This window comes from Dreissena polymorpha, chromosome 4 (assembly GCF_020536995.1).
Source record: "Dreissena polymorpha isolate Duluth1 chromosome 4, UMN_Dpol_1.0, whole genome shotgun sequence".
NCBI lineage: Eukaryota > Metazoa > Mollusca > Bivalvia > Myida > Dreissenidae > Dreissena > Dreissena polymorpha.
This window is the reverse complement of record NC_068358.1, coordinates 122055999-122071273: the sequence shown is the minus strand read 5'-3', so window position 1 is coordinate 122071273 and position 15275 is coordinate 122055999. Positions and strand designations below refer to the sequence as shown.

The window sequence follows — 15275 nt, the reverse complement described above, 5'->3', positions numbered from 1 at the left end:
AGGACAACTGTTAAATGCAGTCAGAAAACGAAAGAAGAGGGCAAGAAAGGCCCAAAGTCGCTGGCCTGAGATACAAAGGAACTGACCTGTTCTGTGTAGCCCAAGATATCAGAACAAATGGCCTGACCAAGTTTCATGAAGAGTGAACTATAAATGTAACTTTAGACAGTTAACTTACTTTTACTACAGCAATATAAGGATAAAGTCCCCACCCTGGTGGCCATGTTTTTCAACAGACTGGAACCATTTTCAACCTCATCCAAGATATCATTAAAAAATGTTCTTATCAAATTTCATGAAGATTGGACCATTAATGTGACTTTTATAGTGTTAACAAGTTTTAACAAAAACCATAAAAGGAAAAATGCCCCGCCCCCAGGCAGCCATGTTTTTCAACCAAAAGTAACCATTTTCGAACTCATTGAAAATATAATTTGTACAAATCCCCTGACCAAGTTTCATGAAGATCTGACAATAAATGTGGCCACTTGAGTGTTACAAGAGGGCCAAGATGGCCCTAGTTCCCTCACCTGAGAGGAGTCGGTTCATTCAATCTTTACCTATTGTCAAACTTGACATAGATATTGACCAGACAAACATCCTGGTCAAGTTTCATCATTATTGAACAAAACTCTGGCGTAGGGAGTGTTTTTGTTTTTGTAAGATTTGAAATGGTGACCTATATTTTGAGTTGACCGCCCTTACCAAACATCAAACTTTGCTTACAAGGATTGTGTATAATATAATGAAAATTTGGACAATCTAAGGGCAATAATTATGGCATTAATTATGTGATTTTGCTCATCATCAAACTTGACTGAGATCTTTAGCAACTTTGATAAAGAATGCTTGAGAAATGTGAATGCTAGAGTGTTTACAAACCAATGTGGACGAATGGACAGCGGACAAAGACTAATCCTAAAACCTCACCTGAGCAATCATTTTCCAACTTGTCCAAGAAATCAATAAAACCAATGTATTGACTAAGTCTCACAACGATAAGGCAAAATATGTGACTTCTATAGTGTTCGATCACAAGGTTTCTCTCTATATAGTCACATAACGAAAACTGCCCCACCCCCCTGGCAGCCATGTTTATTGACCCATCGGGACCATTTGCAAACTCATATGAGATATATATAAAACCAACCTTTTCACCAAGTTTCATGATGATTGGGAAAAAAATGTGACTTCTAGAGTGTTCGCAAGCTTTTTTTTACTATATAAATATAAGAAAACTGCCCCCCCCAAGCAGCCATGTTATTCAACTGACTGGAACCATTTTCCAACTCAACTCTTGTATCAAGGAAACAAATTTTCTGACCAAATTTCATGAAAATTGGGCAAAAAATGTGACTTCTAGAGTGTTCACATGTTTTCACTATATACATAATTATAGAGAAAAATGCCACGCCCACTGGCGGCCATGTTTTTTCACCGATCTGGACCATATTCGAACTCGTCCGAGATATCAATAAAACCAATGTATTGATTAACTTTCATGATGATTGGGCCAAAATTGTGACTTATAGTGTTTACAAGGTTTCTCTTTAGCCATTTAAGAAAAACTGCCCCGCCCACTGGCGGCCATGTTTTTCAACGGACCGGAACATTTTTTGAACTCAACCAACATATCATTATGAGAGACATTTAGACATGAAGATTGTGCATTAAATGTGACTTCTACAGTGTTTACAAGCTTTTTCTTTTTTTTTGACCTAGTGACCTAGTTTTTGACCCAGCATGACCCAGTTTCGAATTCGACCGAGATATCATTGGGACAAATCTTCTGACCAAGTTTCATGAAGATCAGACAATAAATGTGGCCTCTAGAGTGTTTACAAACAAATGTGGACGGACAGACGACAGACAAAGACCGGTCAGAAAAAGCTCAACTGAGCAACAAGTGAGCTAAAAACAAGAGCTGTCACCATAGGATGACATATGACCCCTATAAACGCTTTGATAGAAGTTATAGCATTTTTCGAAACCTAAACGCAGTTTTCGAAACCTAAACGCGGACCCTAAGTTCAAGGTCAAGGTCACAGGGGTAAAAAATTGTGTGCATATGGAAAGGCCTTGTCCATTTACACATGCATACCAAATATGAAGGTTATATCTCAAGGGACGTAGAAGTTATGAGCATTATTCGAAACCTAAATGCAAAATGTGACGGAAAGATGGACGGACAGACAGTCCGATCACTATATGCCCCCTTTTCTTCGAAAGGGGGCATAAAAACATCCAACCTCAATAACAATTAACACATAAATGACACAACTACACTGTATTATTATGAAAACATTAATAATCAAAGGGGAGTAACTACTGTAAACTTAAATGCAATATTTAGAAGAGTTGTCTCGCATGTTACATGAGCTTAATTCATGATAATTTACAAGCCTTTTTACTATAAAAATATAAGGAAAACTGCCACCTCCCCCTGGCAACCATGTTTTTCAACGGACCAGAACCATTTTCAAACTTAACTCACGTATCTAGGAAACAAAAGTTCTGAAAAAAATTTCATGAAAATTGGGCAAAAATGTGACTTCTAGAGTGTTCACATGTTTTCACTATATACATATAGAGAAAAATGCCCCGCCCACTGGCAGCCATGTTTTTACACCGATCTGGACCATTTTCGAACTCGTCCGAGAAATCAATAAAACCAATGTTTTGACCAACTTTAATGATGATTGAGCAAAAATTGTGACTTCCAGAGTGTTTACAAGGTTTCTCTGTAGCCAAATAAGGAAAACTGCCCCGCCCACTGGCGGTCATGTTTTTCAACGGACTGGAACCACTTTTGAACTCAACCAACATATCATTAAGACAAACATTTTGACACAGTTACATGAAGATTGGGCATGAAATGTGACTTCTACAGTGTTTACAAGTTTTTTCTTTTTTTTGACCTAGTGACCTAGTTTTTGACCCAGCACGACCCAGTTCTCCTGACCAAGTTTCATGAAGATCAGACAATAAATGTGGCCTCTAAAGTGTTTACGAAAAAATGTTAACGGACGGACGTACGACAGACAAAGACCGGTCATAAAAGCTCACCTGAGCAAAAAGGTTATATTACAGCAATATATAGCCATCAAAGGATAAATGCCCCGCCCCCTTGCTGCCATGTCCAAGATATCATTTGGACAAATCCTCGGACCAAGTTACATGATAATTGGACAATAAATGTGGCCTCTAGAGTGTAAACAAGGTTTTACAAAAGCCATATTACGAAAAATGCCCCACCCCCTGGCGGCCATGTTTTTTACAGAACAGAACCATTTTCGAACTCATTCAAGACATCAATAGAACAAATATTGCGACCAAATTGCATGAAGATTGGACAATAAATGACTTTAAGAGTGTTACCAATTTTTTACTAAAATCATATAAGGAACAAAAGCTGTCAGAGGACAGCGCGCTCGACTATTCGAGTGCTTGACAGTATAATGTAAGCCATCATGGGGAAATTGTTAATATTCAATAATTTATTAGACGATCTTTCAAAAAAAAAATGGGGGGAGGTTGGGGGGGGTAGGGTGGGTGAGAGGGGGGGTATAATGTGGGGTGGGGTAATTTATTAGATGATGTTAAAAAAAAAAATTGAGAGGGCAGGGTGGGGGGGGTAGGGAGTGAGAGGGGGTTTAATGTGGGGTGTGGTAATTTATAAGATGATGTTTTTAAAAAAAAAAAAACTTTGGGGTGGGGGTTGGGGGGTCTAAATGATGCATATGAAATTTTGCTTGTGTACAAATAGCGGAATATGCATGTATTTCAAGCCCTGATTTGAAATGAGTAACACTATTGTCTTTACAAGAAATGATGTAAATTACAAAGCTATAGACAACAAATAAACAATCATGTGACATGTAAAAGAAAAACATAACAAACAGAAAGTGACCTTTGTTTCTAAGTAATGCACTTGTTTTTCTGATTTGTTGTTGTTGTTGTGTTTTTCACATAGACTTCACACCCACCAAGTCAATTTATTCCAGTAGTCCTGGCTACAATATACATGTACCATACACCGCTTAATCCCATGTCCTGTTGAACACTGGTGAAAGGCAAAATCAGATGGTTCTGTAACTACAGAACTGCATAGAACTGGATTGTCAATCTTTTTAACAACACATTTTGTCTTATTCATGATTTGCTGTATATCCCCCTTAAAAACTGACCCTATAAATATTAATCTCTAAAATTACTGCGTCAATAATTAAATGCATAGTAATAATGCATATACAGAGAAGTTATGATAGCATGACAAACTGTACGGTTCCGTATTAGACTTGTTGATTACTGCCATGTGGATAAGACATGAAAAATGGTATAAACTTCATGATTAAACATGAGAAAATATAAAAAGAATAATTGTACACTTCGAATTTCTGCAAGGCTTCAAATTTATCAGACATGAATTCATGAGACACAGACATTTCGAAAATCCATCAATGACTTCCTTTAATAAACACAAATGACCTTAATCATATTTTATCTAGTATTAATAAGTTGATTGGTTGAATCAAACACCTTAACAATTAAACCATTGTTTTGGAGGGAAAACAAAGATTAAGCATAACAAGAGATTGCCAAGCAATATTGTCCCCTACCGGTGAAACTTCACCATTGTCAGTAAAAAAATTTTTTTTATTTGTTTCCATAGCAACCAGAATTCTTGACATAGGAACAAAATGAAATGACGTGCATAATCTACATATGGCCATCTATCCGTGTTTCAAGTTTCATGAAAAAATATGAAGAACTTATAAAGTTATCGCAGGATCCAGAAAAGTGTGACGGACAGACAGACAGACAGACTGACAGATGGAGCGCAAACCATAAGTTCCCTCCGGTTTCACCAGTAGGGGACAATAAGAGAGAAAATTCCCCTCAGTCAGCACAAATCGAGTGAGAAAAATCATTCATGTTTGATGATTGGGCAAACAGCAAGACAAAAATAGCTCAATCTTGATAACAAATTTAAATTTCATACAATAATATTATGTCAATATTAATTTGAATTAACAACACAAAACAAATACACATGTTTTAACCAGCCCAAAGCATTACCCCAAATCGTGCTGCATATCAAGGGAAGTAATTATGCAATACAAATCTATATGGTTTTAATTATCTCCCTTGTAAACTGTCAGAATACTGAATTTAATATGCTCCACACAGCAATAAGGTCCCTTCTTCCTTAACCATTAACAGAATTCGTCACTAATGACAAAGAATCTGCAGCACACAGTAGCATGATGTTAATACTGAAGTTTAAAAGGGAAATAACATTTGTAATTTTTAACATTAGATATAAATGTTTGTGCATATTTGTCCTTTTAAAATTATTCGCTGTTTTCAACAATGTTTTAAATCATGATGATGGTCAGTTAGCCAACTCATACTTTTCCTACTGGTTAACCAACACTAGGTGTACAAACTTATGCCTGTCAGAGACAATTTCCCTACTTAAATCAGAGGTAGGGGGGGGGGGGGAAATTGCTGTAAAGAGGACTTCATGACCCATATCCACATATGTTCTGTGGCCGTGGAGGGGATCCTCAGATTTGTAGTCAAGCGCTCTACCAACTGAGCTAGCCAGTCAAATCATGATAAAAACTGCACATGATTGACTGCATATAAGGAACAATGCCTGCCAGTTTGAATTATTAAAGTTGAAAAGCATAAACCTGAAAAAGCCTTTGGAAAACTACAGCCAGCATCCATGATAATTCCATTATACCTTCCTTTACTTTGCAACATGGGGTATAATAACTCAAAAGGAGTAGAAAAAAAACAATTGTCAGGGGGGTAATTTTTTTCTTTAGAACACTTTTATTTTTGAAAAAATTTCTACTTGCTCTAGAACACACCCTTAGACAAAATTCTACCCACCTGTAGTTAACTCCCTTGGAAACAGTCAAGGCTCGAAGCTCCTCTTCTTTCTCCTTCTTCTTCGCGTCTATCTTGGAAAACAGCTCTCGGCTCTTCTGCAAACACTCTGTCAATCATAATGCCCTAGGGTTGTTAATATGATTTCACTGTTATATTGAGAAATTAGAACATAATAACTGCTTTTAATTTGAATAAGTACTTTGTGGGAGATATGTTTAAATATCTTCTTAAGCTATTAAGACAAGAATACCCTAGTGGCCAAAGAATAAGTTTAATATATCATGGCTTTCAATAAAGTCTTTTCTTGTTCTGGATGAAGTTTGAAACAAGAGATGTATTTGCCAGAAACACAATGCCCCCTAATGCGCCGCTTTTTTTTTTGGACCTTTGACCTTAAAGGATGACCTTGACCTTTCACCACTCAAAATGTGCAGCTACATGAGATACACATGCATGCCAAATATCAAGTTGCTATGTTAAATATTTCAAAAGTGATTGCAAAACTTTACTGTACAGTAAAGTTTTGGGACAGAATGACAGACAGAAAGACAGGCCAAAAATCATATATACCCCCCGATCTATCGATCCGGGGGCATAAAAAAGCCATTACAACCTAATCATTAGATTGTACATAGTGACATAGTGTTTTACCTAAATAGAGTTAAATATAACAAGAACACGTGTTTTGAGACTGTTTTATAAAATTAACAATGGCTTCTGGAGTGTTTATGCACTTAAACACTTTTCAACATAGCCATTTAAAGTAAACTAGCCAGTAAAAATGTGGTCATGTTTTTTCACTGAGGCCAACCATTAAGGTTGTTAAAATCTCAAATAAAAATAAGACAAATTTAGTTTACAAAAATTGTTTATACAAATTATTCTTTGATAAAAAAGGTCCAAGTATATTTTACCTGAATTTTCTGCCCTTATTTTCTCTAAATCAGTTTCCTTCTTCACTTTTTTCTAAAAAAGAAAGAACAAGAGATGTGTTTGTCAGAAACACAATGCCCCCTATTGCGCCGCTTTGAAGTAAAATTGTAATATATCATTTGGCAGGTTTAAAAATTATCTAGCTTTTAAAGCTTATTACTTCCCTTGGATTGTATTTTATGACTTTTGACCTTGAAGAATGACCTTGATCTTTCACCACTCAAAATGTGCAGCTACATGAGATACACATGCAATCCAAATATAAAGTTGCTATCTTCAATATTGCAAAAGTAATGGCCAATGCTAAAAGTTTTCGGACGGACGCACATACTGACAGATGGACTGACGCTACAGTTCAACTGCTATATGCCACTCTACTGGGGGCATAAAAATATCAACTCACAAAAATATGTGCATTATATAAATGACAAGATGGGTGGTGCGGTGTTGAGTGGTAACACTCTGGTCTACCATTCCAGAGGTCCTCGGTTCAATTCCCAGCCGGGGCACTGGAAATTTCAGAAATGCTTCAAGTGTTTCCCACCCAAATAGAGATGTACTGGTATGAAACCCTGGTCATTCTCGCGTGTATTGGTGCTATATGAGAATGTAAAAGAACCAAGGGATCTATTCGCAAAGAGCTAGGGTATCGCACCCGGATTCCTTTTATCCCAATACTGTCTCTTCGGCTTGCTGTCTCTTCCGCAAAAACCAAAGGACCCCATTGGAAATAAGTGCTTGCACTTTCATGGGTTATTCTTGACTGAAAGGTCAAAAGAAATACAAACAAGAAACAAAGCAAAGGCCACCTTAAAACCAGGTTTTTGACATCTAGGATATCAATTAACATAATTGCGCAATCCCAAGTTGGGTATGCAATACCTCCATCCATACTCAATTAATTGGCTGGAAAATTGCTTTATATTCTAAGTAACAGTGAAATTGACCTTGATCCAACTGGTTCCAAATGCAATCCTCAGCATTAGGTCTGCATAAACCCTATCAATATACATAATTTCAGCATAATATGTCAATCCAAACTCAAGTGAAGCAGAAACCTTTTTTTCTATTGCAAGTAACGTTGACATTTTCCTTATCCCAACTGGCCAAAAATGAACTCCAATGCTAGGTCTGCATATATGCAACCTTCATGAAAAATGTAAATGAAATACCTCATACAATCTGAAATCAGGTCATTTACCAGAAGCCATTTTTCGATTTTTATTTCTATCTTGTGGTTGCCCTTATTGGTCCCCAAATGCTATTCAAAGCTACAACTCAACCCAAGCTTGGTACATAATATCATAAGTTTTGTTAGGATTGGTTGGTGCAAACTAAATTAATTGTCTACAATCCACATGATTGTGATTATTCTTTTTTGGTAATGATGACCTTGGTCCAACTTGTCTTAAATGCAAATCAAAGGTAATTGTTCATGTAAGCGGACTAGACAAACAATTTCAGTGCAATACCTCCATCAAAACTTTAGTATTTGAGCAGAAACTGTTGTTTATTTAATCAAACTTTGACCTCATGATTTTGAGGAATGTTCTCATAAATGGAGACAAGAATTCTTGAATGCACAGCTGGAAAGACAGCCACACAGTTCGGCAATGTGACTCCTATATACCCCCTATTGGCAGGCAAAACAAAATGTTATGATACTTCATGATAATGTTTGGGTTTAATCTAAACATAGAAGTGTTATGAGTTGATGAACATCACAAACCTTTTGGGCAGCTCCAATTTGAGATGAAAGAGCACCCAATTCTTCTAGAAGCCTATTCAGTTCTCTAAAAATAAAGAAATTGTTACAATTTATCCATTAAAATATTCTTGATGGTCAAACATATTTTATTTTTGTAAAGCACAATGTGATTATGAACTGGAACTGTGTCCTTAGAAAGTCCAAATAATTAGACGTAATCTACCGATGTAAATCGACCTGATATTTATAGGAGTAGAACTGTTTCCCAGACACTAATGCTCCCACAAAACATGTTTTGGCAAGCCATAATTCAGCTAAAAGTCGTTGCAGTCCAAATTGAATTCCTTACAATCATTTACACACTGAGGTGATTTAACTGTGAAATTTTGAGCAAGATTCACTAAGTAGGTAAAGGGGCGACTGAAACAAACAAGAGCACCACCTTGCGGGTGCAGACCGCTCATCTATTTTCTTTTTAAAGGTGAAGGGACTCTCATTTTCAATCACAAAGGAGGGAGGGGTGGAGTGAAGAGGATTGTATAGTGTGGGGGTGTGGACATTTATTACATTATCTTCCAAAAATGCGAAAAAAACGCAAAAAAAAGGGGGGAAAGTGGGGGGGATGAGGGGGGGGGGGGGATTCTTGGTTCTTGGGTGCGATGGTTGGACGGTATTTCAAACATAAAATAATAAACATAAATATTTGTTTTTTTTAACCGTTTAAAAAAAAATAATTTGGGGGGGGGGGGGGGGGGGGGGGGGGTATAGTGTGAGGGTGTGGTGGTTATTCGTGAGATGATCTTATAAAAAAAAAAAAAAATATTATGGGGGGGGGGGGGGGGGATTCGGGTGGGGGGAGGGGGGGGATTCTTGGGTGTGATGGTTGGACGGTATTTCAACATCAAACAAGGGCTGTTTGTAAAACATGCATGCCCCCCATATGGGCTGTCCGTTGTAGTGGCAGCCATTGTGCGAATACGTTTTTTGTCACTGTGACCTTGACCTTTGACGTAGTGACCTGAAAATCAATAGGGGTCATCTGTGAGTCACGATCAATGTACCTATGAAGTGTCATGATCCTAGGCAAAAGCGTTCTTGAGTTATCATCCGAAAATCATTTTACTATTTCGGGTCACCGTGACCTTGACCTTTGACCTTGTGACCTCAAAATCATTAGGGGTCGTCTGCGAGTCATGATCAATCTACCTGTGAAGTTTCATGATCCTAGGCATATGCGTTCTTGAGTTATCATCCGGAAACCATTTTACTATTTCAGGTCACCGTGACCTTGACCTTTGACCTAGTGACCTCAAAATCAATAGGGGTCATCTGCAAGTCATGATCAATCTACCCACGAAGTTTCATGATCCTAGGCGTATGCATTCTTGAGTTATCATCCGGAAACCATTTTACTATTTCGGGTCACCGTGACCTTGACCTTTGACCTAGTGACCTCAAAATCAATAGGGGTCATCTGCGAGTCATGATCAATCTACCCATGAAGTTTCATGATCCTAGGCGTATGCGTTCTTGAGTTATCATTCAAAAACCATTTTACTATTTCGGGTCACCGTGACCTTGACCTTTGACCTAGTGACCTCAAAATCAATAGGGGTCATCTGCGAGTCATGATCAATGTACCTATGAAGTTTCATGATCCTAAGCCCAAGCGTTCTTGAGTTATCGTCTGACAACCACCTGGTGGACGGACCGACAGACCGACATACCGACCGACATGAGCAAAGCAATATAACCCCTCTTCTTCGAAGCGGGGCATAATAATAAAAATAAATATTTGTGTTTTTTAACCGTTTAAAAAAATAAATTGGGGGGTGGGGCAGGGGGGGGGGTGGGGCAGGGGGGGGGGTGGGGCAGGGGGAGTATAGTGTGAGGGTGTGGTGGTTATTTGTGAGATGATCTTAAAAAAAAAAAAAAAAAAAATAGGGGGGGAGGGGGGGAGGGGGGGGGGGGGGGGAGGGCACGGGGGATGGTTTGGGTGGAGTCTCTTGTGGTATGTCAGGTAAGAGTAGTTTTGTCAAAGTATCAATCAAATCTAATCATAAATAAAGAAGTTATGGCAATTTTAGCAAAATTTAATAATTTGACCTTGAGAGTCAAGGTCATTCAAAGGTCAAGGTAAAATTGAACTTGCCAGGTACAGTAACCTCATGATAGCATGAAAGTATTTGAAGTTTGAAAGCAATAGCCTTGATACTTAAGAAGTAAAGTGGATCGAATCACAAAATTTAACCATATATTCAAAGTTACTAAGTCAAAAAAGGGCCATAATTCCGTAAAAATGACAACCAGAGTTATGCAACTTGTCCTTTTACTGTACCCTTTTGATAGTTTGCGAGTGTTCCAAGTATGAAAGCAATATCTATGATACTTTAGGGGTAAAGTGGACCAAAACACAAAACTTAACCAAATTTTCAATTTTCTAAGTATAAAGGGACCATAATTCCGTCCAAATGCCAGTCAGAGTTACATAACTTTGCCTGCACTGTCCCCTTATGATAGTTAATAAGTGTTGCAAGTATGAAAGCAAAAGCTTTGATACTGTAGGAATAAAGTGGACCTAAACACAAAAGTTAACCAAATTTTCAATTTTCTAAGTATAAAAAGGGCACATAATTCTGTCAAAATGCCAGTCAGAGTTACATTACTTTGCCTGCACAGTCCCCTTATGATAGTTAGTAAGTGTTGCAAGTATGAAAGCAAAAGCTTTGATACTTAAGGAATAAAATGGACCTAAACACAAAACTTAACCAAAATTTTCAATTTTCTAAGTATAAAAAGGGCACATAATTCTGTCAAAATGCACGCCAGAGTTATCTACCTTTGCCTACCAAGTCCCCTCATGATAGTAAGTAAGTGTACCAAGTTTGAATGCAATAGCATTGATACTTTCTGAGATAAGTGGACCTAAACGCAAAACTTAACCAAAATTTTCAATTTTCGAAGTATAAAAAGAGCACATAATTCTGTCAAAATGCACGCCAGAGTTATCTTACTTTGCCTGCCCAGTCCCCTCATGATAGTAAGTAAGTGTACCAAGTTTGAATGCAATAGCATTGATACTTTCTGAGAAAAGTGGACCTAAACGCAAAACTTAACCACACGCCGACGCCAACGCCAAGGTGATGACAATAGCTCATAATTTTTTTTCAAAAAATAGATGAGCTAAAAAATGGGGAAAATACATTTGATAGTTGCAAACAAAGACCAGGGTAAAAATTCAGCAAAAACTCATAGCAACCAAAAAATATTCCTTCACATTAAGGTCATTCAAAACTAAAAGTTAAAGTAAGATCCATCAAATAAAAGGTGAATGACATGCAAAGTAAGCCTTGATATCTGGTTATGAAAGTTAGTTACTAACTTCTGGGGACAAAACTGTTTCATACCTTTTCTGTCTCTGTATTTCCAAGTCTCCGTCTGTGTCAGCCATATTGTGTACCGCTAGAAGAGTCTGATTAAGATGCTCTCTAGAACAAACATTATCATACGATCCATATTATGCGAAAACGGGTCTCCAGCCATGTACCCCAGGGGAGCTCCCGACCAGCCCAAGCAATAATGGTCAGGGGTGGTATTCCAGAAACATCTTAAGTCATTTCTAAAATAATTTCACTTAAGTTCAAAACTACCATGTTTTGTATTTCTTTACTAGATAAGCAATCACATGTTTATTTTGGTATTCCTAAAATAACATTGACATAATGATGTTATTTTGATGTAATTCTTGATGCCAAACTATTGCAATGGGAAATGAAACACTTAAGAAAATTTCCCAATTTAAGAATAAGAATAAAATTTAACTTAAGATGCTTCTGGAATACGACCCCTGGAGCTACCCTGCCTGCTAATGAGACCACATATCCTTGTGGATACCCTGATACGACTATGCAAATGCACTGGCTGATAGCATATGGCATAAGACCCACTTTCACATGACACCAGTCATATGTAATATACATACTACAAAATGATCTCTGTGTACATATCTACCATTATCAGCCCATTAATGATAGCATGCTCAATGTCTATTCTAGAAATCCAAAATGAGGATGAAAATTCCATCCTCAACGTGTATACATTTCAGTTTTATTGTTTAAGTGTTTTACCTTAAACAGGGGTCTAGCTAAGCTCAAAATTTAGGGAGAAGTCACTTCTCCCTAAAGCCAAAATTGGCAGTATTGGTAACATCTTTGGGAGAAATGGTACATTTGCATCATAGATTTTAGTTTTACGTATACTTTGCGGCAACTTAAAGGATAAGTGGTTTCTGTTAGCGTTCAATCAACTCTTCAATTGTTTTATACAATAAGACATGTTAAGTGTATAAAACCTACATTTTTTTTATTTCTCATTGATTGTTGATAATGATGGTACTTTTAATTATTTTTTTCCTGAACAGGTTATCAAATAAATTTCAATTGTAACAAACCAGTAATTTTCAGAATCTTTTTACTTCCCTGTTAATTTTAAGCAATTCAACGTTAAATCAAATTCATATTCTGTTACAAATATTTGTTTTAAATTAAAAATTCATTTCAAATTTCATTTTACATCAGAAATTCCAAAATATGACCTGTAAATGAGCCCCATATTTATTGCCAGTGCTAGGTTACCTCTTCCCATTTGATCATTGATCATTCTTGAGTATTGTTTTTATAATGGGCCATTTAACTTTGCTTAAGCATAGTAATGTGTAGCCAGCACAAGGCAATTAATCAAGGCATCATCTATGAACAATTTTAAGAAGTCTTAAAGCTCCAGACTGTTCTTTTTAATGTTCAACTTTGCATGACCTATAAATGGGGCAACTTATGGTTGAGAATTCTCCTGTGTCCAATTCTCCACATCAAATTGATTTTAATTAGTCAATGTCTGGCACAAAGTTAATCATTTAAAGGGGGAGATGTTACTTCCCCTTCATGAAATTAATGTGCAAAATTAATATTCCCTGGGCGAACAAATCGCCCACTTTGCCCACTCGCGAGACGCCTGCTTAAACCTTATTACCTAACATCTGGTCAGTGAAATACTATGGTAACTGCTGTTAAATATAACAACACTTGAATGGAAATTTGTTTTCACATGATATTTGTGTGTCATTAAATATAATAAAACATCAGTATTAACTGATAGGTATGTACAATATGATATCATATTAAAAACTTATTTGTCTTCTATTTTCTGCAGTAAACATTAACAAGTCACATCCCCATATTTTGTTCATGAATTTCAGTTTTTTTCAACCCATATGTCCTTTAAAAATTAAAATTTTGTTAACCTGGGAATTGCAGAGTTAATTCAATTTGACTTCCCGTGTTCCTATCAAAATATTGCTCGGCTAAATATAGCAGCTTTAAAATCAACACAAGACAACATATGCGCACATTTTCTTGAACGCATGCGCATAATGTGCGTGATTTTAGAAAAATTGTGAATTTGGCAATCGCGAGGTCTAGAATAAACACTGATTGACTCAGAGATATTGAATTCAAAGCAACACCCAAAGCAACAAATTTGTGACTAATTTTTGTGTTATAAACTTACAAAGATGGCAGGACAGACAGGGAGCAATTTCTATTTTGTTCTGTGCAATAATGTAATACACGCTATTTGCTTCAAAGATTGCACATATTTGCAGCATGAGTGCAAGAAATTTGCTCACTAAGCATCCTTATAGTTATCTTTACAGCTGGTGAATACTGCTTTGCAATTTATTTACAGAAACACTGGAAGTCAAAGGGAATGAACTCTCTGAAATGTGGGCTGATACAATTTCAATAATTTTCTTTCAAAAGGAAATGGGGGATAATACAAAAAATAAATTTATTTGTAAAATCAAGGGAGACAACTTATACAGCAGTAAATGGCAGACAATTTCCTACACAATGTTTAAGAAGTGTATAACCAATCAGTAATTTTTGTTGGTTATTTAAAATAATACCCACATATCATATGAAAACATATTTTCATTTTTAGCAATACTTTTGAAAACAAGAAACCGTTGGAGACGGGTGATGCTCTCCAAAGCTTTTTTTTGTCAAAATATTGCACTATATATTCAGAAAAAAGGAAACGTCTTGAGGGCACAGTAGTTGGGGGGACAAGAATTTTTTTATAGAAAATTTCAAAGGGCCATAACTCTGTAAAAAATCATCCGACCAGAACCCGCTCATAATATGCTTATCTTCTCTTGATAGTGAAGCTTCCCATAAAGTTTCATTGAATTCAGGTCATTAGTTGCCGAGAAATAGCCCAGACAAAAATTGTGCACGGACTGACACACACACACACAGACAGACGAAGCCCTACTTTTGGATTTATAAAAAAGAAAATGAAAGACCATGAATTAGAGAAGCAAGGAAAATAAGCATGTGATTGACATTGAATTTTGATGGACAGAAAAAAGCTGAAGTCATATACTCCCACCCCGAATGGAGCACACAACCAAATGGGTTTTATAAAAAATCTAAGAAGGGAAGATGTCCTAGGCATAAACAAGGAGCCTTGAATACCCTTGAATAATCAGCTCCTTGGAGTCAATGGCCACTGTCTTCTGCAGCAACTCCTCTTGCAGGGACTCGTACCTTCAACAAAACAACACCAAGTTACAAGTCTCTATGTCTGTATGTAAGTCCCAAAACTATTACTGGCGCTATGGTTTGGTTAACTTGTAAATGATTACAGGCCCAATCTAATTTGCTGGCAAGTC

The 15275-nt window shown here is 36.8% G+C and overlaps 1 protein-coding gene across 3 annotated transcripts in view; it reads right to left on the bottom strand.

Moving 5' to 3' along the window:
- LOC127880053 (golgin subfamily A member 5-like) overlaps positions 1-15275 on the bottom strand; it is a 30930-nt gene that overhangs the window by 1812 nt on the left and 13843 nt on the right. For all 3 annotated transcript variants that reach the window (XR_008049393.1, XR_008049394.1, XM_052427280.1), the window contains exons 4-8: positions 15079-15150; positions 11953-12033; positions 8567-8630; positions 6819-6870; positions 5905-6010 (exon numbers count right to left, since the gene is read on the bottom strand). Coding sequence is in view for 1 of the 3 variants with exons in the window: in XM_052427280.1 (XP_052283240.1) it covers positions 5905-6010; positions 6819-6870; positions 8567-8630; positions 11953-12033; positions 15079-15150 (375 nt within the window). In the remaining 2 variants the exon portion in view is untranslated. The remainder of the gene's footprint in view (positions 1-5904; positions 6011-6818; positions 6871-8566; positions 8631-11952; positions 12034-15078; positions 15151-15275) is intronic.